Genomic DNA, 22,713 nt, shown 5'->3' with positions numbered 1-22,713 from the left:
CAGAATCAGGCCCCGGTGGGGCGTGTCCGGCGTGCGTGCTGACCTCGTGTCCCCTGTCTGTGCAGGCTCCCCTGTCAGTGCCCAGCCCGTGATCATGGCCGTGCCTTCCCGACCTCCCAGTTTAGTGGCCAAGCCCGTGGCCTACATGCCAGCATCCATAGTGACGGCACAGCAGCCCTCCGGCCACGCAATCCACGTCGTACAGCAGGCTCCCCCTGTCACCATGCTCAGGGTGGTCACCTCCTCCGCCAGCTCTGCCAACGGGTACATCCTCGCCAGCCAGGCCTCAGCAGGGGGCGCCCACGAAGCGGCGGGCACAGCTGTGTTGGACCTGGGCAGTGAAGCAAGAGGTAACGTAGCCATGTGGTCACTTGCTAAGTCTCCAGCAGGTCTAGCCGGCAGCCTGGGCCTTGGGACCTGGGCCCCAGTGTTGGGGGGGGGCTCGCAGGCAGCTGCTCCTCTCCCCTCCATGTGATTTTCAGGGAGTATGTCCTTCTAAATCAACTCTAGTCGTTCTCCAGAATGTGTTCGTCCTCATGTGACACTGCCTTGGGGTGCACGGAGCCCCGGGGCTGCCCGAAACTGGAACCTGGAGGACAAGTGCACTCAAGCCCCCAGGGAGGACCCCTTGGAAGTCACTTAAAGTAAAAAGTAGTGACAATGTTCTGGGTTAGAAACCTGGGAACTGATGGGGCAAATAGTGAGGATGCAGCCGGGACCTGGAAAGGCCCTTGCAGGTGTCACTGGGGGCGAGGCAGCGTCCCCCGACCTCATACAGGTGATCTCAGCGGCACTGTTCCTAGCACTGTCACGTGACAGACGCACCTGATAAAGAATGCTAAGTTACGGCTCCGCATGCAAATCACTTCATTTCAGGGAATCCATTTTCCTTCTTAGATTACGTTGGGGTTGGTTAAAGTTCAAGGCATTTACATTTTTTTCTAAAACCCTGTTAATTGTTTTTCTTTTGTTTCAAATCTTACCTCATCAGTAGGATTTTTCTTTTGAGAACCACTTTTTTCCTCAGTGTCAGTGCCTCAAAACCACAATGCACTTTCCCCAGTAGTGGCTGTCCTGCTGCGGCAGACATGAAAACGGATGGCGACGTGGGTGCTCACGTACTTTCTTCCCGCAGGCTTGGAAGAGAAGCCCACCATTGCATTTGCCACCATCCCTGCTGCTAGCCGGGTCATCCAGACGGTGGCCAGCCAAATGGCCCCAGGGGTCCCCGGACACACGGTCACCATCCTGCAGCCAGCCACCCCGGTGACCATTGGGCAGCACCACCTTCCTGTCCGGGCCGTCACTCAGAATGGAAAGCACGCGGTTCCCACCAATAGCTTAGCCAGCAGTGCTTACGGTGAGTCAGCCCTGCCGACCTCCGAGCCCCTGTCTTAAGCTCGTGGTTTAGTCTATAGTCAGTGCATCCAGAGAACGTTTTTCCAGTTAGTCCAGTCGGCCAGTCGGTGTAGTCAGTTTTTTGAGCATCTGTTATGCTCAGGCACTGTGATGACACTAAGGAATGGAGTCCCCACGTCACAGAGCTCATACGCTGCTGGGCGAGACAGAGGTCCAGGCGGGACGTCAGGCAGACAGCACCTATCGGGGGCAGGGCTGGGGGTGGTTTCAATTTTCAGCCAGATGGTTCAGGGCAGGTGGCACTTGTTACTGGAGGTGAGGGCATGAGGCTTCGGGCTATTTAGAAGGTTCCACACTGAGCAGTAAGAATGAGTGGAGGACGCTGAAAGGGACCAGGGACAGTATGCCCCTTGGGTGGAGAGGGGACAGAGTCAGAGAGGGAATGGCTCACGGGAGTCCAGCCGGGGAGAGAAAGCTGGCTGAGGTAGGGGCTGGCGGGGACTGGCACCCCAGGGCTGCTGGTTGCTTTTGTCAGAGGTACCAAGGGTGTGGGGGTTGGTTCCTGTGTGATTACTTAGTCCTGGCAGAGCGACTTGGTCCTGCTGGTCCTGATCAGTTTCCAATGTCAATCTCTCTTCCTCCACTCCCAGCCCTCACGAGCCCCCTGCAGCTCCTCGCCGCCCAGGCTAGCTCGTCCACTCCAGTGGTGGTCACCCGGCTGTGCGAGGTGGGGCCCGAGGAGCCAGCAGCAGCCACCAGCACTGCCACCCCAGCCACCGCTGCCCCTGCTGCCACCTCTGCCTCTTCCACTGGGGAGCCCGAAGTCAAAAGGTCCCGGTTGGAGGAGCCCAGTGGGACTGTCACCACGCAGGCCGGGGTGATCACAGCAGCCGGCCCACAGGGGCCTGGAACCGGGGAGTGAAGTCGCCCGCGTGGAGGTGGAGTGGAACGCACACCGAAGGGAACTCGGCGCTGGCATCGCCGCCACTCGGGCCGCGATGACAAAGCTTCACGCTGAGCGAAGCGCGGTGCCAAACGGACAGGACAGCATCTGCCTGCGCCTGGACACGCTCATCCTGCTTGTCCTTTACCTCCCGCCCCTGCTTTCGTTAAGACAGACACACGTCAACAGGCTCAGACAGCTGACTGTAAGATTCCGGGAATTGTTTGTTTTTATTTCCTTCTTCCTTTGCACCATCTTTTCTCCCCAGGCCTTTTGTCAAGGGCACGAGAGAGAAGGTTGTGGCCCAGCGTCTCAAGGACTGGATCCCAGGCAGACCCGGCCATGAGCAAAAACCAGGCTCCCAGAGCAGCCTTCATGCCCGGGAGGACTGGACAGAAACGCAGCCTAGGACACAGGCCTTCCGAGGGACGGGACGAGGACGGATGCATTCCTGCTTGTCGTCCATTGGGAATAGTCAAGAGAGAGGCAAGAACTGCCACATTGTGGACTGTGCGATGATGTTTTCTCCGTACAGTGGTGACACAGAAAGTACAAGAGTGGCATTAATTGGGGAGGGGAGGGGTCCGGTTTGGCTTTGGATCCCAAATAGTTCCTGTTTTGTTGAAACGTGGAATTCCGGCTTAATCATAAATCTGAGACAGACACAAGAGGATCATCTGTGAGGTTTCATCTGTAGATGGTGTCACAATTGCAGCCCCTGGAAGAGGAAACCTGCCACCACATCTCTACCTTCAGGAGAGGCCGTCGGCTTCCTGGATTGGTTTTGGAGGCATAAAGCTGTGTGGGTGACAGGTCAGAGCCAGTGGACTGCAGCGTCCTGCCCATGCTGCTGGCTGCACCTGCCTCGCAGGGCCTGGAAAAATCGGGGCAGCTGGGGCTCCAGGTGGAAGGAGGTCACCAACTGGACAGATGGACGTTCACGGACATGTTGCTCCAAAAACCAGTGGCGAGCCCTGTTTCTCTGTGGTTCTGATGCCCCGGCACCCAGCGGCACATGCAGCACTGAGTATAGCCACTCAGTGCTTCTTCACCGAGTTCTCGCTCCACCCCAAGGCTTAGCTGCTCTTCTAAATCGGAACTGTCTCTTCTGCCCACACCTGTAGGAACTGTGGGTTCACTCAGCCACTGGGCCCAGCTCTTGCTGACTCGGTTAGTCTTGTGTGTGACACGGTGAGTGCCGAGGGCAGTACGCTCCAGCAGGTGGCACCGGCTCCCCTGAGAGGGACCCCTGTACTTGCAGACACCCTGCACCAGCTTGGAGCTGTCACTGGAGCAGGAAGTGAGCCTGAGCTGCCTGCCCTATCCCAGCCCGGTGTGGGGTCAGACTGTAGTCCTTCAGCTTCTCTTAGAGAACAGTCTCAGGAAACGGTAAGCGCGTCCCTGTGCAAAGTGACTTTTGAAGTCCTCTAGACCCCCGGTGTTGGTTCTTCTGGTGGTGGACAGCTGGAAACAACCAACTGCATGGAGCTGCACAGGCCCTGCCAAAACGGTTTTTCCCCACACGCAGCCTATCCTCAGCATTAGTCCTTCAGAAGCAAAGCTGCCTGCTCTTCCCTGAGCCCTGATGGCAGTGCCACCAAGAGACTCACAGCTTCTGTGGTCAGCGAGAGCAAGAGCGGCCGTCTTCCAGGCCTGGGACCTGGCTGGACAGGAGCTGGCTCAGAAAGAAGGGGAAACGTGGGATGTGATTCTGAGGCAGTGCAGGCAAGGTTGGCTTACATGCTGAGCTGAGCTGGCTGGAGGGCAGCGTGGAAGTGACCAGCTCCGTCTCACTGCTACCACTGTCCCCACGCGCAGCCATCCTCGTCAGTCACTGGGGACAAGTGCAGAGCCTCCTCCAGCCCCTCTCCTCCTGCCTGGACTGGGGAAGTACCTGTTCTATGTTCTCTAAGCCCCAAACTGGTTGTTTTTATGGCACTAAACGTTAAATGGGAAATAAGCTCTTTGTGAAGTCCGCACCTCTTGCCTTCGGGGAGATTTCACAGGAAGGGGTGGGACGAAAGCAGCAGGTGTGCCGTCCTCAGATGCAGTCGCCGTCAGTGATGAGAAATCACACTGCATTCCACATAGACATTGTTATTTTATGTGAACTTGGTCTTTACAAAGTGTCTGGTGTGTGCATGGGTGGGAGTGAGTGAGCGAGCTGGGCTGAGGCAGGTCTCACGTCTCCTACCCCCAGGCCTCACCATCGAGGGTCTGTAACGAGGGACTTTTGAGGTCACGTGTTGCTTCTTTCCCTTCCTTCATTATCGTGTGCTATGCTCCAGAGGAGGAGCGTTTGCTCGTGGCCCAGCATGACCGCACAGGCTGCCCCTTGGGAAAGCGGCGGCGTCTGCCCAGACAGGACAGTTGGCCACAGGATGCTGTCAGGTTTTACCCAATCTGATGGGTCCTGCTCAGACCCTTCTCCTGACTTTGGAGGTGTTTCGGTTTTCTGTCCGTTTTCAGTGATGATCCCACCACACGGGCTGAGGGTCAAGGAGAAGGGAGTGGAGACTGGAACAGGGAGCGGGAGAGGACAGAAGGTTAATCAGTGACATTCTGCCACCTAGAGAGCTCGTGCCTTTTTAGCTCCTGCTGGAACTGAGAAGAAGGGACCCTGCGGGGTCAGCTGAGACTCCAGGCAGGGCCGGGAGAGGAGGGCGGGGCCTTGGGGGACTGCCACTGGGCTCACAGACAGTTCTGGATGGGCTTTCGGTCACTGGCCAGGCTGCATGCCGGCCCCATGCCAGCCCTTGGCTTAGGACTGGTAGCCAGAGGCCGAGGAGAGCCAGCCTCCCCGGGAGGTGCACGTTGCAGCTGGAAAGGTCCCCCGGTACCCTCAGAGCTGACCAAGCAATGGTATTCCCCAGACTCGTCCCTGGAATCAGGAGTGCCAGGCTGGAAGTGGCTGGTGAACGGTGGTCCTCAGTCTGGCAGCTGGTGACCCGCCACAGCCTGGATTGTAGAGGGTGGGCCAACCCAAGCAAGGTTGGGGAAAGCGAAAATAAGTCAATTCTGGCATGATCCTGGTGTCACTGCAGCCTCAGGGGTCCGAGAACCTTTTTATTTTTGTCCCCTGGGGTCTTGAGTCCACCTAAAGAGGTGAACCAGGCCGAAGGGGCACTGGCTTTGGGCAAGGCCCATGGGCCCTGCTGTTACAGCTCCCTCCATCCGTGCCCTGCCTAACCTGTCCTCACACTTACCAGCACCCAGTGCAGAAACCACACTATCTGCATGGGAAGGAAGTCACAAAAATAACTATTTTTCAGTAGTTGAGCGTTTTCCACCAAGACAGTTTAGTATAACGTTGGAAATGAGAAGCGTTGTGCCGAGAGCTCACCCCTCCTAGGACCGCCGATACCACGCACGCAGGGGGCACAGCTCCTGCCACCGCCACGAGCTCTGCAGCTTCCTCCACACCAAAGCTCTCCCAGCTAACGGTTGGTAGTTGGTAGTGTTTGGCCACAGTTAAAGGCAGACAGTCTGCAGCACAGCTCCTCTGAGACTCACACCACCCCTTTTCCCCTTCTGGCGGGCCGCTCGGGCACCCATGGTCCTGCCTGCAGATTGCCTCCCGGAGTCTGGCTTGTTCATGTTTGGGATTTGCTGTTTATTTGTGTTTTCTTTTTCCTCTGTGTAAGAACCAAGCCAAATGAAAAAGGTGAGAACAGATTTCTGAGTCGCCAAAATGAGGCTTCAGGATTCTCAGCTGGGAAGAAATGGGTTTGCTGGAGCTTTGCCGTGGCCAGAGGGTGGAGGCCTCCCTGCCCCCCAAGCCACCTGTGTATCGGCCACTCGGCTCCTGGTCCCTTTTCTCTACCTCCCTGGTCCTGGAGAAAGATTGGTTTGAGATCACAGGTATCGTTCAGCTGATGCTCTTATTTCCCCTAAAAAAAAAAGGTCTGCAGAGGGCCTGCTGTGAGATCTGTGTGGACCGAAACCCCTTGTTGGTAATGCAGAGTCCAAACAGAGGCGAAAGCTTTTCTTTGGCTTTGGGGTCAGTGTCTTACTTTCTAGAGAAAAAGAGCCATCCTAACTTAAAAAATGTAAACAAAGTGGAATGTGAGAATGTGTCAGAGACGAAGAAAGGATTTTTCCCAGAGCTTTTAGTGTAGAAATAAATACAGTGGATGCAGGCGAGTGACCTGTTTTTCTCCAAAACCCTCAAATTCTGCTTGCCCTGGAGCGACGTCAGCAATGGACTGTCACGGTCTCGGGGTCCACACCGCTGCCCAGCCTGAGAGAACACAGCACCCGGGGAGGGCGCCTGGGCACCCTGCACACTTGCTGCCTCTGTTTCCATGCTGGGTAGACTGCACTACTTGTTCTAGAATCATTTGCCAAAAACGACGGTGAGGCTCTGTCTGTAAAGAGAGCCCTGTCCACTCCTGGCTGCACATCGGCCACAGGTCAGGGTCAGGGCCCTCGTCTGGGCCGCCGAGCGGCTGGCGTGCTCCCGGTGGCCCGCAGCCTCTCTGCCTCCTTCACGATACCTCTGCCCAGAAGCAATGTTATTTAATAGAATAACTTAAATTATTCACATGTGCTGCTATGAAGATGGGATTGACCTTCAGACGGGCCGACATGACGGCAGCTCTGAGGCAAGGGCAGGATTTACCCACAACGATGGTCTCTTGCTCAGTTTCTGTCCGTTATTTTCAGATCATGTTCCTATGTTTTCCAAAATCCTTTCATTTTATAAATTCCTTTCTTGAGGTCTTGTTTTCCACGTTAGGGTTTTAAAAGCGCTCAGGACGCGGCTTTCCACCCGCATGCTCACAGCCCCAAGGTTAGTGCTGCACTTCTGCTACTTGCCTTTTCACACCAAAAGCTGCTACCTTCAGTATCCAAGAGAGGGCCTGGAATCGGTGCTTGTGGCACGTCTTGGTGGCACTGCAGCCCCTGCGTGGTGTCAAGCCGCACTGTCCCCCTTGGCCTATGGGTTGGGGTCTGCCTGGTTGTGCGGGCATTCGGTTTGCGTGAGGGTCCAGAGCACCGCCGTCCTGCTCGGAACTGCTGTTTCCTCTGTCATCCCTGTCACCCGACCCTGGGAGTTACAGCTGCTGCATAGCGTGGGATTTGGGGATACAACCCTGAGCGTTTCCTCCAAACTAAGAAATAAGCCCATTTCACTGACTGTGGTGAGGGAAAATAGTTTTATGTTAAAAAGAGAGGAAGGTCACTTGCTGAGCTGTCCTTATCCTGCAGGCTTTGCAGGCCTGTTTGGGGGTGTCTTTCCGGGCCAGTCCTAGCCCCCGTCTCCCAGGTTCGGGCCCCAGCTCAGCTCTGCTGCTGGAGGCCATTCCTCCTCCATCTGCCTGCAGAACCATGTCTGGAAGAAGGTCAGCATGGAGGGGCCAGGAGCCAGGCTGCCACCTGACTGGCCAAGCCAGCTGAGTGCAGTCACCGTGCATAACCCAAGGTGCTGCCTGCTGTGGGGTTGTGCTGGCTTCCTCCAGGGGTGGTGAGAAGGTTGGGGGGCGCAAGGTAACTCAATAGGTGAGAGGGCAGCAGGATTCATTAAGTCTGACGAACCTCAGCATGCCTCCGTCCTATCAGTGAACGTCTGTAGCAGCTTCTTGTGGGAGGCCAAGCTCCTGGGTGGAAAATGTCCCCAGGATATCCAGCCCCAGCAGGTCCATGACAGGAGGCCCTTCTGCAGGGGGACGTTATCAGGAAGGGCTAAGCATTCACCAGGGGCAAGCGTCTGCATAGCACTTTTACACAGGACTGAAATGAAGGTCTGAATTCACGAGCCGTGGGCGGGGGGTGTCATCCGAGTGGCTGGTTTGGTCTGTTCATGGTTTTAGAAGAGAGTTAAGGGAGCGGTCGCTTTAGTTCTGGGCATTTTTCTCCCCAGGGAGAAACCCCTCTCAAAGGATTTCATTCATTCTTGGCCACCTGCTTGTCCTGGTAGCAACTGGGAAAATGAGAAGAAAACTTCTGGGGCCAGCGGGAAGGAGCAAACATGTTTCTTTGGTTGACCAGGTGAATGCTGGCTGCCCTGGACCCTGACAGCCCCCGCCAGACCCCCTTAACTGGCGTCTTCAGGTCACATTCTCCAGGTTTTAGTCACCCAGTTGCCTCCAAGGGTGAGAAGGGTTACTGTCACCTCTCTGCCCAAAGAGAATTGGAAGAATTCTGGCTCATTCTTTATGCGGGAATCTTGTTCTGGAATAGTTTGCTGATTTGGCGCATCCAAATGTTCATTGGTTTACTCTGTGTCAGGAACAATAAAGTGTTGGGGAGGCCAGGCTCGAGAGGAGCGTGGCCACTTAGCCCTTCAGCATGGCCCAGTCGGTGTTTAAGTGGTTCCCAGAGTCATGGCCTGTCCCCTGAACCATGTGGCTAAGCCGGAATGAGGTCTGTGGCTCTGCAGTGGATTTTGTCCCCTAACATGGCCTAAAGGATATTAAACTGAGCCTGTGGCCTCTTACGTTCTACGTTTAGGGGTTAACTGGTCTAGATATTTGTTTTTAATCAGTAAAAATGGGATTGAAAGTCAAACATTTTAAGCCTTGCCCTTCCCTTCTTCCTGGTACACCTTAATTTACATGCTCAGGTTCTGTCAGGATGGAAGGTGGGGGTGAGGGGAGGGGTGGACAGATCCTCTCCCAGATTCTCACTCAGATCAGCAGAGTTCAGACCTAGCGGCTCAGTGCACATGAGGGAGGATTGAACCCAATACTGAGAGTTTTTTTTTCTTATCTGACCCATGATTCTCCTGTAAAGATAATTGGGGGTGGGTGGGTGCTGTTGGGGGTGTGTGTATGTATGTGTGTGTGAGCGAGTGTGGAATTTTTTTTACAGTGGCTGTCTAAAGTGTTTTTTACAATATGTTCCATAATCAGTGCTTTAAAAAGCAGTGGTATCCTACAAAGTGGAAATTTAGGTTCTAGAGCCTTGGATGTGAAATGGAGGTCATATTGCAGTGTTTCACCACCTATAAGTAAAATGTAGTGTGGGAAACCCAGGAAGGCTTGCAGACACCCCGGCCTGGTGGTAGGAAGGCGAGACCCACAGCAGCAGGGCCGACCTGCGTTTCCATTTCAAATGGGATACAGTATTTTTTTAATAAGGAGCCATACTTTTTTTTAAAAGTTTGAGATCTGAATGTGATTTCTAATTGTATCAGACGTTAATGTTTTAAAGCTATAACAAAGTTTAAAATTTCTACTTTTTGTTTTTTCATTTATTTTAACTGTCCTTTTATCTATTAAATTGTTGTATGTGGATGGGGAAGTTTTGTTTCTCCTCTTAGCATTTGTTTCTATAACCAGAAATAAAATTATATATTAAAGAAATGACACCAGGACTCTTTCTGGTCCTTGTAGATGAGTGGCTGCTGCGGGACAGACAGACGCATGGGCAGATGGGGTGGTTAGTGGAGGGCGAGAAGCTCCATTTCACGTGCAGAATGGGCACCCTCACCTCACAGAATGTTCTGTGGATTCAGTGACATAGTGCATGTCAGCTGCAGTGAAATCAGCCTCTTTTCAGTGCCTGCCAGATTCACAATTAAATCACTGTAAGATGCTTGAGTGTTTTTCCTGCAGACTACCTCTGATTTGGGATTTAATAAAAATGAGTGTCACAAATACACCATTTGCCAAGGTTCTCAGCAGGGCTTGAAACTTAACCTCTGCGTCTCTGTCTGAGACACCACCTTCTTAGGTTTCTTCCCACTTCTCTGGCCAGTCCTCAGCTGGCAGTGGACGGCGTAGCTACAGACATTGACCTGCAATCCACCTGTGGGATCAGATCCCTCCTCCATGTACAGGGTGTGCCCTTGGGCACCCTAACCAGTTTTTCAGCTTCAGACACTCATCCTTCACATAGTGGCACTGACACTCCTCAGAGTTGTCCCTCAGGTTAGCTGAGACCACTGATGTCCAGAGCTCAGCACGCAGCAGGCTTTCTATAAAGACTGCCTGGAACTGGGCTGCCTTTGCTTGCTTCCTTCCAGTGGCTGCTCAGGGGTCTGGGGGTGCCCACTCACTCACTGTGCTCCCTGGGTAACACTCTGCCCCCCCCCACTGGCTCCCACCTCCTCATCCTCAGCACCAGTCGCCCTCAGCATCTCCACATGGACACCATAAGGGCATCTCAAAACCACCAAGTTCAGAATTCACACACATGAAAGCCTAGTCCATGCGCTTCTGTCCCTCCATTGAGGTGTCTTGTCACTGCTTATCCCTCCCAGGCCTCCCTGACCCACCCTATGCAAAGGACATCCAACTTTCCCACTGCACAATTATCTGTCTGTTTCATCTTCCCATTCCTAGCATTTCTCACTACCAGACATATGTATATGTTTGTATATTTGATGATTGTCTTTGTTGGCTGTAAATTCCATGAGGGCAGGGACTTGGCCTCTCCCGTTCACTATTCCCCAGAACCAAAAACGCTGCCTGACACAACCTGGGGACTCAATCATTGTTTGTTCGTTGCATGAATGAGTCCACAAACGGCCTCGTCCCCTCCTGCCCCAATGCCAAGTGAAGGGCAACACTTGGTAAACCAGAACCCTGCCGTTGCCTTTGATTTTTCCCTGTCCCTCCTCCCGCCTCCAAATCCATCAATCCCCAGGTCCTAGAAATCCTACCCCTGAGTGGTTACTGAATTACCCACTTCTCCATCCTCGTGGCCTTTACCAGCTCAGACAACCTCCGTCTCTCCTGGACCACTGACTGCACAGCCAGTGTCTTCTCCGCCTTCCCCCAACCCCTCTTCACCATCCATTCGCATCCTGCTGCCAGACCTCAGGTTCAAGCCACAGGACACCGTCAGCACCTGCAGCTGGTCCTTCCGCTCGCTCGCCTTGGTCTGACACGCTCTGGGCTCGTCTTAGGCTCCAGAAGCCTCCCTTCTATAGGACCTGCCGAGTTTAGGCTGTCTCGGCATTTGTCACCCTGGATCGTCACTGCCGGGACTGTGCCCCACGCAGTCTGCAGGGTGGAAACACTGGCCGAAACAGCCTTTAGAATGACTAGAAATTGACTTTCTCTCTGAGCCTGTTGTCTCATCTGTAAAATAGAGATACCGACAGCCTGTGGTTATGGTGGGGATTGAAGAAGATGTTTAACATCTGCACGTACAGCCTATGATAGGTGCTAAACAAATGGAAGCTTAAAAAAGAAAAAAACTGCCAAGAACCGCAGCTGTTTCTTGCCAACCGCTGGACACACATCCAACGGCGTTGTGTTTATGAAACAACCCTGAACTAGAGCAACGGCGCCGCGGCGCCCGGGTCCCGGGTCCCGGGAGGCCGAGGTGCCAAATCCCGGGCTCCCCAGCCCGCGAAGGCGCCCGGGAGCCGATCCGGACCCGCGGCTCCAACGCAGACGGCTCCGCCCCCAGAAGCTCCGCCAAAGCTCATTGGTCGGCGGTCCCTGCGTGACGCGGCACGTGACGCGACCCGGAAGCCGGCGGTGCCGCGGACCTGGGCTGCCCGGAGGTGCGAGCGCCTGGCGCGCGCCGGCGGCGGGATGTTCTCGGCGGGGGCGGAGAGGCTGCTCCGCCAGGCCAGGTGCCCGCGCCTTTGCTTCCGAGGGCCCGGTGGTGGGGCTCAGCGCGGGGCCTGGGCCGGCGGCTTGGCGGAGCCGGTCTAGACCCGCGTTAGAGGCGGGGGGACGGGGAGGCCACGCCGCCAGGCCCGGGGAGAGTGGAGCTGGTCCACGGAGGAGGATGAGTGGAACGTGGGATGGGCCCCCGCTGCCTGTGTGGCCAAAGGCTTGGCGGTGAGACCCCCACGGCCGGCCGGAGGGGGGTGGCCAGAAGCTGTCAGTTGCTCCAGGGTCAAGAGCGCAAAGCCACAGAGGCCAGACAGCCTGTTGGTATCGGGTGAGCCATGGCGACTCGGGAGTGGATGCGTCTGAGGACGTGGGGCAGCCTGCATGTTGTGATTTAGAAAGATGGTACCTCCTACGTGATTGGGTGGGTTGAGAAATTACCCACCGTCTTCTGGCCTCAAACGGGCTCTGGACTCCCACTAAGTGGTCGGTAGCCCCTTCCTCACCAGCTAACCAGTCATGGGAGAAAGCAGAATGTAGGCCGGGACTGAAACCCCACCGTCCGTCAGGTAGTCTAAGACTCGATGCTACGTGTTTAAAAGAAGAAAACGCAATCCGAACCACAAGCTCATGGTAAACTTAAAAAAACGAAAACCTGGAATCTGAGCTGGGCCACTTGGGAAAGATTAGGGTGGTTGAGGCTGCTGTGATTAAGGTGAAGCGTGACCTTGAGTGCAGGTTAGGTTCTAACGCCTGTGAACAGGACAAAAATAGATGGTCAAAATAACCCTTGAAAATCTACAAGGCAGTGCTTCATGGGTTTGCAGCACCATCTCCCAATAAGTCCAGAAGAGCCTGTATTTCCTTCAATATTGGACAGATATCCCAATATCCTCATTCAAGTTCTAATATTCTAATTCAAGTTCACTTGAATTTAGGGGCTGTACTAAATGATAATAGATATCTTTAAATAGTAGCATTTCACTCAACATGTTCACCCTGAAGGTCTTGCTGAGAGACATGGCAGAGGTGAGACCCACTCAGAACGTCGTTGGTTTACCTCTGCAACTCACCTTATACTTAAGGTCATTAATTCGTGGACTGAACAGCAGAAGGAATAGCCCTCACTATTTAAGTTCATGTTTCTCCATCTCTCTGTCTTGGGTGGGCGGGAGGATTGAGGGCAATGTATGCTGAAATAGCCGTAAGTAAAATGTGTGAGTTGTACAATTCCTCGCGGCTAGAATTTGAGGAAAGTGAATAACTATCAGTGAGGTCGTGCTAACTTTCACTATATGTTTTACTTTAATTAACACTGTGATTTTTGGTGGCACTTTATATTGCTAAGAGTTGGGAGTCAGGATTTGGAGTGAATTTTACTTTTCAAATTTTTCAGAAATGGAAAGCAAGAGTGAAAAAAGTTATCAAAGACTTCTCTTGTAAGCTGAAGAAGAGGTGAAGAAAGTGGGATTCGGACGGGGGGGTGGATGGATGGGTGGGTGCAGCAAGGTCAGGGAAGCAGAAGAACAAGACACCTGATCAGCAGCTCAGAGTGAGTGAGGAGTTAACCAGCAAGGGAAGAAGTCAAGAGTCTTTCAGGTAGAGGGCCTGTGCGAGGGGTCAGGAGCAAGAGAAAACGACTCAAGGCTCTGGGGGAGCAGGGCGGGGTTAGGGCCTGTGTGCACTGTTCACGTCTGTAGGAGTTTGGGTGTGACAGCACTGGGGAGCTAGGGAAAGGTCTGAGCAGATTGGCCTTTTGGAAAGAATCCTGTGATGTGGAGAATATATGGGAAGGGGTTCATCTGGGATGAGGAGTACCACCGCCTGTGGATTGCTGAGTCCCGAGGAGAAGAACCAGGTCCAGCTGATTTGTCACGAGAGGCGCATCGTGGGTGGTGTAATCACCTTCTTCCCTTGAGACCCAGGGTTCTCTGCTCAGTCGGGAGTGTCCCTGCATCTGCACGAGTCATCCTGTTGCAGCTCCCAGCTCAGGGCAGCATTTCTGGGTCCCTTGACAAGGTCTGTCGATGCCAGGCTGCTGACAACGTCTTCTTTGTTTAGGGAGATACAGGACGAGGAACTGAAAAAGTTCTGTTTCCGGGTCAGTAAGCTGCTGCAGAAGGAGGACTTAGGGCCCGATGCCGCCGACACCCTCCGGCGGCTTTTCCTCATCGTCTCGGCCACAAAATATAACAGGAAGTGAGTGAAGTCAGCTTTGGGTATGGCAGGCCGGGGCCGGGCCCCCACAGGTACAAAACCTTTGGCGTTTGACCTGTGTCCACTTAAACCAGTGCTAAAGGTCCTCAAATATAAAAGTTCTGTCCACTTGCCCAAGGGACCCGGGCCACCTCTCTGGGGTGGGAGGCGAGTGACCGAGCTCTGGGAGCCAGGCACTCTTGTGGCGGCCTGACATGCCACCCACCCGCTGTGGTCTTGCCGTCCCAGGCTGGAGAAGACGTGTGTGGACCTGCTACAGACAACCCTGTGTCTGCCCACGTGCCCTGAGCAGCTCCAGCTTCTCTGTGCCGCCATCCTGAGAGAGATGTCACCCTGTGACAGCCTGAGCCTCTGCTGTGACCACATCCAGAATACGCGGCAGCTGAGCCTGGTGGCCTCTGTGCTCTTGGCCCAGGTAGCACAACTGTCACCACTCAGGTTGGCCACCCTGCCCTTAGTGCCCCTGGGGCCCCGAGAGAAGCAGCAGGCCGGCGTGCAGTCCCTGAGCGCAGGCTCAGCTTGGCTTCCCTCCATGCACCAGTTTCTATGGCTGCCTCAGGTGTGCCAGCACTTGGATGCATCTGGAGCGGGCAGAAACACCTGCCCCCTGCCTCTCCCCATCTTCCCTTCTTCCCCCTGTTCCTAAGGAAGTAGCCAGGACTCCGTGCAGGCTAATTAGGCTGCAGGGCTCGGGCTGCTCTGGCGACATTCCTAGGTGCCCATAAGCGGTGGCACGATGGAATCAATGGTGCTAAAAGAGTGGCAGCCTTCAGAATTTGACAGTCCCCTTTCCAGATGTCTTCAGACAAAATGACTTGTCGTCAGGCACTTGGGCAAGTCAGCTTTCATGTTCCACTTGTGACTTGTGTTTGATTTGCAGGGTGACAAAAAGCAAGAGGTCAGAAATGTGGGCCTGCGTGTCTTCAAAGTCCTTGAGAGCCGGCAGCCCGAGGGGCCCAGCCTGCGGCCCCTCCTCCCAGTCCTGTCCAAGGTCACCAGCCTCGCCCCGGGCACCCTCCACCAAGGTACCCACCCTTCCTGAGAGGCCTGTGCCGCCAGCACAGAATAGAGATGAGCCCACCCTGGGAAGAAGGTGGGACAGGACGTCGCTGCGTCTGTGTGGGTGTCAGGTGGCCTGAGAGCCTGGGGCTGTCGGGAGCTGCTTATTTTCCAGAAAGACCCACCAGTGCCCTGTGCAGCCTGAGTGTGGGGTTTAACTCGTTTCCCACAGCGTTGTCCCCACCCCCTCTGCAGACCAGACCAACGTGCTCAATAAGAGGCTGGTGGACTGGCTCCGCTACGCCAGTGTCCAGCAGGGCCTTGTACATTCTTCCGGAGGCTTCTTCTCCACGCCCAGGGCCCGGCAGGTGAGGCTGGACAGACTCGCAGAACCTCCCTGTGTCTGGGCCACCTCGACCAGCCTTGCCTGCAGGGTCCCGTTGTGTCTTCCTGTCCTCCCGCCTGCTCTGCTTCCATAATGATCCCTCTTTCCTGTCTCCACTCGGTGGTGGGGAGGGAAACTTTGGGTCATGAACACTCAGCCCGTGACGCTCTGTGCCCCCAGAACCTGCTGGGGGTTACTCATCTGGTGAAGGGCCGTGTTCTTACCTCCAGTGCCAGTGTTTATACATCTGACGAAGGGTGGGCCCCTCTAGTTCTAGAAGAGTGTGGATGAGCCCGTTGGCCTTTCCCAGTGCCAGCCCCCACCCTCCACAGCCCCGCGGACCCTGCAGAGCTGCCTGTCCTTCCTTGCCTCCCACAGCCAGGTCCTGTCACCGAGGTGGACGGGGCTATGGCCACAGACTTCTTCACAGTGCTGTCCACGGGCCAGCACTTCACAGAGGACCAATGGCTGAACGTGCAGGCCTTCTCCATGCTTCGGGCGTGGCTGCTGCACAGCAGCCCCGAGGGCACAGGCCCCGCGGACACAGGTGGGACATGGTGGGACGTGCTGTGCCCTGGGAGACTTGGCCGCCTTGGCTGAGCCTCGGTGACACCCGCAGGCCCTTCCCAGACACTGGGGCACACGGCTGCAGGATTGTCCAGGCCTCCTCACTGAACTTGTCCTCGGCACACTGAGGACTTCCCGGGGAGAACCAAGTACACTGAGGGTGGCCAGTGAGGGGGAAGGTGGCTGGGGCGAGACTGGGCATCTGGCCCAGGGCCTTGGGCGTCTGCAGTGGCGGCTCTTCACACCCTCTGGACAGACAGCAGCCACATATGGAGTCGACTCGTCCCATTGCGCCCATCCGTCCTCTCTTCCAGATGACAGATCAGAGCTGGAGGGCTCCACCCTGTCTGTGCTCTCTGCCGCCACCTCCACCAGCCGCCTGCTGCCCCCCCAGGAGCGGCTGAGGGACAAGGCCTTCGAGTACTGCCAGCGCCTCATCGAGCAGAGTAACCGGCGTGAGTGCCCTGGGCGCTGGCCCCCTCCCGCAGTGTCATGCCTCGGGCTGCTCCTTTTTCCCAGGGGGCTTTTGGTTTTCAGGCATCACCCCCAGGGAGCTGAGCACTGACAGAACCTACCCCAGGCTCTTCAGGGCTGCGTGTGCCAGCCTCAGTCCCCACCTCACGTCTGCCCTGGGGGGCAGCTCTCTGCCAAGCTCTGCCCTGTCCCTCCGCCCACTCCTTGAGCTTCCAGAACACAGTGCGCCTTCTCGTTTGGCTGTCTTGATGCTGGCACAGAGACCAGCTGACTGCCTTCCTTCCCCAGGAGCCCTGAGGAAGGGGGACGCAGACCTGCAGAAAGCTGTGAGTGCCCGGCGGGGCCGGGGGGGCAGCTGGGGGCTCACGTTCTCCATCTGAGCGCGCCTTGGGTCTCCACAGTGCCTGGTGGAGGCCGTGCTGGTGCTGGACGTGCTCTGCAGGCAGGACCCCTCCTTCCTGTACCGCACCCTCTCCTGCCTGAAGGGCCTGCATGCACGGCTGTGCGGGGACCCCACCAGCGTGCGAGCGCTGCTGCCCCTCGCCCAGTTCTTCCTGAACCACGGTGAGCTCCATCTCACACATGGTCTCCAGGGCTGCGGGTGCTCAGTGGGGCCCTGAGGGAGAGCAGTCCCTTCCTGGTCAAGGGCTTTGCTCTTCCTGCTGCCCTCCTTCTTTGCTTGAATGATGTCATTGCGCCAATGGACTATGAGCACTAGATGGCGGTAGTTTGTAACAGATTTACATAGGAAATTAAAATGTTCCCGACTTGCTGTCGCTCTTAGAACTCCCTTTGCCCTGAGCATTTATGAGAGCTTCATGGAAGGTGCCCTGAAATCAGCAGCTTCCAAAGAATGTTCCACCTCAGTTACTCAGCGGGCTTGGTCTGTGGCCAGAGCCACTTGGGAAGAGCTGAATACAGCTCAGCCAGTTTTCCTTGTGCACAATGGATAGCCCAGAGCCTTTGGTGTCCTCGGGACCCGTGTGGCCATGGGGACTTAGTCTGAGACTCTGAGGGGCCCTAGCCCGCAACAGAGGTGTTCCCACAATGAGGTGTAGACGCTTCTGCTGGCCGTCAGCCCTCACGGACCTCGTACCTTTCAGGGGAGGCAGTTGCAGTGGACTCGGAAGCCGTGTGCCAGCACCTGTTCACCAGGACCCCTTCTGAGCTCTTCCACAGCCCGACACTGGCCTTCGAGTTCATCCAGTTCTGCAGAGACAACCTCCCCCAGTTTGGCAGAAACCTCAGCGTTCTCAAATTGAGCTTCCCCAACCTCTTTAAGGCATGCTCGCTGGTGCCTGGGCCAGAGTGGGGGGCTGGGTGCCTGAGCAGGGCGGCACAGAGTCCCCAGGCTCTCCCTTCTGCCATGGGGCCCTTGGGCGCGTCCTGGCCGTGATCACAGGGCTCGGGGCCGGTGGCCTGGGGTGCAGGGCAGAGGGCGAGGTGGGGTGTCCTGGGGTTTCCACATGCCACAGATAAACAGCTTCACTGTCAGGCAAAGCCTTGTTCTGACCCTCTTGGGAAGGCCTGACTGTGTGGTTTTGTGGTTTTCACATAATTTGTACAGATCTTCGCCTCCATCCTGGCAGCCTTGCCTGGTGTGTTCAGTCCTTTGGTGCCATTGCCTTTGGATGTGTCTTCTGTAACTGGCAGTCACTGCATGGCCTTTTCAAAGTCAGCTGGAGACTTAGGCCTTTAATTAGAGAAAAAGACAACGTGACAAGTGGCAAGTGGTTTAATTGTTGGTACAAAAGTGAATGTAGAAGAAAAAAGAATAGTGAGAGAAAAGTTGGAGGGAGTTTTCAGAGCTCTGGGTCACAGTGATGTATGGGAAGGTGAGGGGACCAATGCAGACAGCCCTGCCCAATGGCAGCACATCAGTGGCAGCAGTGACGAGGTCCTGGCCTGCTTTGTGGTGCCCTGTGGGCTCCCAGCCGCTGGCCCCACTACTAGGCTTCGAGACCCACACGCAGCTTCCTGGTTCCCGTCTGAGCTGCCCTGCTTGTCCCTGCAGTTCCTGGCCTGGAACAGCCCGCCCCTGACCTCTGAGTTTGTGGCGTTCCTCCCGTCGCTGGTCGATGCCAGCACGGCCGTGGAGATGCTCCATGCACTGTTGGACCTGCCGTGTCTGACCGCGGCCTTGGACCTGCAGCTCAGGTAAGCCTGAGGGGTGCCACCTGGTCACGCATGCCCGGCCCGTCTCCTTGCGGTCCCCACCGTGCCCCTGTCCCTCCAGCATGGGACCCTCCTCTGGGGTCCATTCTTCCCTGACTGCCCTGTGCTCTGCAAAGTGAGCTGCCTGTGAGGCACAGCTCCTTCTGTGCTCCGGCCACACACACACTGATGGCAGCCCAGGGCCCTCAGCCTACCTTCCACTCAGCCCTGGAGCTGCCCCTGCTCCCGCCAGGGCCGCTGCGCCCCCTGCACATGCCGGGCCGCCAGGCCCTTTCTGTTCACCCTGAGGCTCATCACAGCCAGGACACTGTGATGTCTCCCTGACCAGTGGGTGCCTGTGAGGGCTGGGGCTGTCGGGTCTCGATTAGCCTGTGCCCAGAGCCCATGTCTGAGCCCGGCCTTGGGCGGGTGACCACACACAGGTCATCGCCAGCTGCATCCGAGAGACCGCTCTGGGACACCTCCCTCCGGACCCCCAGCTGCCTGGAGGCCTTCCGGGACCCGCAGTTCCAGGGTCTCTTCCAGTACCTGCTGCGTGCCAAAGCCAGCGGAACCACAGAGAGGTAGGGGTCCCTCAGGCTGGGGAGCCACTGGGGCAGGGCTATGTGTGGCAGCAGCCCAGTCCCAGGGCAGCTGGGCCCTGGCGGCCACCCCCAGGCCTAGCACCTTCTGACCTGAAGAGGTAGCTGCCATCACCCCCACCACAGCAGGCACCAGCCACGGCACCCAGTGCTCGGCTCCTTCAGGTCTGCAAGTCAGTCCTCGTAACCCTGCGAGGTAGGCACTGTGGTGACTCCATTCTACAGATGGAGAAACTGAGGCTTAGCACCCCCTAGGAGCAGGAGGCCCAGGACTAGAACGAGACCTCCTCACCCCAGACACCTTGACCCAGCCCCACACCAGCCCTCCCTGGATTCCGTGGGAGCAGGGCCATCCTGAGGAGTGAGTGTCTGACAGGAGTGGGACTTGAGAGCACAGATGTGCATGGTGACAGGGTGACAGTGACCTCCTTTGATGAGGGCAGTGCAGGTGGTTTCAGAACTTGGTTAAGGCCACAGCACTCGGACCCTCCTCTCTTCTCACAGGCGTTGGTCTGTGGGGTTATAAGGCGTGTCTTCGGGCCCCAGGTAGGGTGGGGGTGCGGGCAGCACTCAGTGGGCCACGCCGTGTGTCCCCTAGGTTGGCACCACTCCACCAGCTGCTGCAGCCCATGGCCAGCTGCGCCCGGGTGGTCCAGTGCGCCGAGGCTGTGCCCACCCTGCTCCGGGTGTTCTTCTCAGCAGTGAGCCAGGTGAGCCTGCTGCCCGGGTCCCCACTGCCATGGGCCTCACGCACCCAGGGCACAGGCTGGCCTGGACAATGGCCTGCCCTTGCCCTTTGCAGAGCTTCAGCTGAGGATCAGTGTGTCATAGAGGAAAGGCCAGCACTTCTAGCCCCAGCCAGGGTGCTGTCCCTCCCACCCAGCCCGTCCTCCCCAGGACAGAGGACACTCGAGTGGCCCCCAGGCCACAGAAACAGCTTGGGAGGTGGGACTGAGTCTGTCTCTTGCACTTGACCCCCAGTTTACCGACAAGGCGCTGACCAACCAGCTGGCACTGCTGCTCCTAGAGAGAAGTGACTCGCTTTACCAGGTCCCAGGGTACGAAGCCAGCGTGCACAGGTGGGTCCTTCCTGTCGGTCACCTGTGAGGCTTCACCCCTCCTGGTTTCACTGACCCCTTACACTTAGCTTGTCACAGCTGCCATCCCCCACTTACCGCCCTGGCTGCTCCAGCACTGCCACTGCCGTCATCATCCTCAGGCCCAGCCCAGGTGCTGCACAGACCCCTCCATCCCAAATCCAGAATGTTCCCACGTCCTCCCCTTCCGCGAGCCTGTTATCTTTAGCGCTGGCCCAAGTCCCTCTTGCGCAGGGCCTTCCAGACCATCTGTCCTTGTCCCCTGTCTGAAGGCCTGATACTTGCAGGCTTGGCCGCACTCCACTCCCAAGCCCAGGCCCGAGGACAGAGCCGGTCCCAGCGTCCTCCCCAGTGGGGCGACAGGTCCACCTGGTGCTCAGCGCTCTCCTGTCCGCCTCCTGGCCCTTGTTCGGGATGGGGACTGTGGGTCTGGGGTCGCGAGGGGCGTGCAGCAGCCTGCGAGCGTCCTTTCCGAGCAGGGTGCTGAGCTCCGAGTTCCTGGCCCTGTGCGCGCGGCACCCCTCCCTGGTGGTCGAGCTGGCGAAAGAGCTCCTGGAATTCCTGGGCGGCACCGGCGGCTTACGCAGCGGTGCACGTATGCTCAGCTCCGTGGTAAGCCAGGCCGTGCCCGTCCCCCTGCTGGCGTGGGGGAGCCTGGGCGTGCGCTGAGGCGCTGTCCCCGCCTAGGTGTGGGCCGTCGGCGAGTACCTGTCAGTGTGCTGGGACCGGCGCTGCACCGTGGAACAGATCAACAAGCTCTTCGAAGCCCTGGAAGCCCTGCTGTTCGAGCTCGCGCAGTCCCGCCCCTCTGCCACGCTTCCCAAGTGCCCTCCTCAGGTCGTCACCACACTGATGACCACACTGACCAAGCTGGCCTCCCGGAGCCAAGACCTGATCCCCAGGTACTGGGTAGGAGTGGGCAGAGGGGACCTGAGGGGCAGCGGGGAGGAAGGAAAGGGGCTTTGGAGGCCGGGACACAGCGACAGCAGCACGAGGGTTTGGGTCGCTGCAGGCGGTATGCAATATGGCAGCTGACACCACTTCTCCGAGCTACAGCCACACTAGCTGGGTGACTCTGGCTGAGTCGCCTCCCCTAGGCTCCTGGCCATGTGAGGCCTGTGTCTGCAGCTGACTGGCCAGGTCCCCTTGTCCCCAGGGTCTCTCTGTTCCTGTCAAAGATGAGGACCCTGGCCCTGAGCCCAGCCGCGAGCTCCGTGCACTGTGAGGAGGGCGTGGGAGCCGTGCGCAGGCGGGCCACCGAGCTGCTGCACCTGTTAAAGATGCCCAGCGTGGCCCAGTTTGTGTTCACACCCAGCGTGGACGTGTCCGAGCCCCGCTATCACCGCGACACCAACACGGCCCTGCCCCTGGCACTGTGCATGGTCAGTCGGCTGGTGGAGAAAGAGGCGGGCCTCCTGCCAGGGTGAAGGGACAGTGACCAGGTGGACGCCAGCCGGGGCGCAGATTAAGAGCCTGGTATTAGGGCCAAGCCCAGGCTTTAGAGGTCAGAACGGACATCAGGAGGGGCCTGGCTCCTGGGAGGGGGGTCCCGGTGGGTCTCGGTCTCTCAGGGCTGGTCAGGGCTGTCGCAGTCCCACCCTGCGGGGCTTGTCTCTAAACCCCCTCCCCGTGACCATCCTGAGGTGCATGGTGAAGCAGCTCTGATTTGTGCCTCTAGCCCCCTTGGGGGCTGGATCGGAGCTGCTTGGTCAGTGCCCTGCTGTTCCTTTTTGGGGGTAGTTTGGGGCAAGAAGAGATTCAGCAAAAATAAACTTCCGTTGAAAGTTTCTGCGTGAACAAGGCAGGGTTGTTCCCTTTCCGTGCACGCAGGGAAGAGGATCATGTACAGGGAGCCCTGCTTCTGAGCCCAAGGGCACTTTCCAGTGCTGCTGGGCTGGGAGAGCTGGCCCTGGGGATGGAAGGGCCCCACCTGGCCGGGCCAGGCACCTGGGCTGTTCCTTCCCACTTCTTCCCAATGTGTAAGGGCCAAGTGCTACTCAGCTCCAATGTCACAGGTGCCCCAGGATAACATCAGATACACGCAGTCAGGAAGGAAGAGGTGCGACGCTTCCAGAGGTGGTAGCAGCCCCTGGAGAAACGCGTTTGGTCTGGGTGCGTTTCCAGTGCATCTTCTTATGCTCCTGAATCACTTAAAGATGCTGAGGCTGGGGCGCCCAGGCCTCTGCCGGGTGGGCTGGAGGTGCTGTCGCCTTTACAGGCCTGCAGCCTCTTGCCATTACAGGGGAGAGCAGTGCCCTCCAAGGTGGGGTCTCCCAGCAGCAGGGCGCCCAGTGACCCTGACACCTGCTGCCGGGAGCCTTATCCCAAGCAGGGAGTGTGGTGGGGCAAGAAACGTCCCCCAGCCCCAGCACTTCCCACCATTCTGTTGAACTCAGCAGCC

General features: G+C 57.1%; 2 protein-coding genes across 4 annotated transcripts in view; both read left to right on the top strand.

The window, feature by feature from the left end:
• Nucleotides 1–9,612, top strand: part of FOXK1 (forkhead box K1) — a 63,814-nt gene extending 54,202 nt beyond the window's left edge. Inside the window, exons 7-9 of the mRNA XM_019753637.2 lie at nt 66–350; nt 1,136–1,360; nt 2,010–9,612. Coding sequence (XP_019609196.2) covers nt 66–350; nt 1,136–1,360; nt 2,010–2,281 — 782 coding nt within the window. The 3' untranslated portion in view covers nt 2,282–9,612. The remainder of the gene's footprint in view (nt 1–65; nt 351–1,135; nt 1,361–2,009) is intronic.
• Nucleotides 9,613–11,718: 2,106 nt separating this feature from the next.
• On the top strand, nt 11,719–22,101 carry AP5Z1 (adaptor related protein complex 5 subunit zeta 1). 3 transcript variants are annotated; one of them, XM_019753632.2, is made up of 17 exons: nt 11,719–11,834; nt 13,879–14,016; nt 14,263–14,449; nt 14,915–15,059; nt 15,289–15,401; nt 15,797–15,965; nt 16,300–16,440; nt 16,748–16,785; nt 16,861–17,023; nt 17,563–17,741; nt 18,474–18,616; nt 19,057–19,197; nt 19,814–19,925; nt 20,197–20,294; nt 20,792–20,924; nt 21,000–21,214; nt 21,469–22,101. In XM_019753632.2, the coding sequence occupies exons 1-17, from the start codon at nt 11,794–11,796 to the stop codon at nt 21,737–21,739; spliced, it is 2,427 nt and encodes an 808-aa protein (XP_019609191.2). In that variant the 5' UTR covers nt 11,719–11,793; the 3' UTR covers nt 21,740–22,101. The 3 variants fall into 3 exon arrangements, with proteins under 3 accessions (XP_019609191.2, XP_074170080.1, XP_074170079.1); XM_074313979.1 differs by having other exon boundaries at nt 11,726–12,045; XM_074313978.1 differs by having other exon boundaries at nt 11,744–12,148.
• The last annotated feature ends 612 nt before the right edge of the window (nt 22,102–22,713 follow it).

This window comes from Rhinolophus sinicus, linkage group LG10 (assembly GCF_036562045.2).
Source record: "Rhinolophus sinicus isolate RSC01 linkage group LG10, ASM3656204v1, whole genome shotgun sequence".
In the NCBI taxonomy this organism is placed as follows: domain Eukaryota; kingdom Metazoa; phylum Chordata; class Mammalia; order Chiroptera; family Rhinolophidae; genus Rhinolophus; species Rhinolophus sinicus.
The sequence above is the reverse complement of the archived record's forward strand: the minus strand, read 5'-3'. Positions and strand labels throughout refer to the sequence as shown.

What these genes read in the sequence shown, in the direction of transcription:
- AP5Z1 (XM_074313978.1), top strand. Translation starts at nt 12,009, where the DNA reads ATGGGCCCCCGCTGCCTGTGTGGCCAAAGGCTTGGCGGTGAGACCCCC. An exon ending in CCACGCCCAGGGCCCGGCAG is followed by an intron (nt 15,402 to 15,796) that starts GTGAGGCTGGAC and finishes TGCCTCCCACAG; the next exon opens with CCAGGTCCTGTCACCGAGGT. An exon ending in CACAGGCCCCGCGGACACAG is followed by an intron (nt 15,966 to 16,299) that starts GTGGGACATGGT and finishes CCTCTCTTCCAG; the next exon opens with ATGACAGATCAGAGCTGGAG.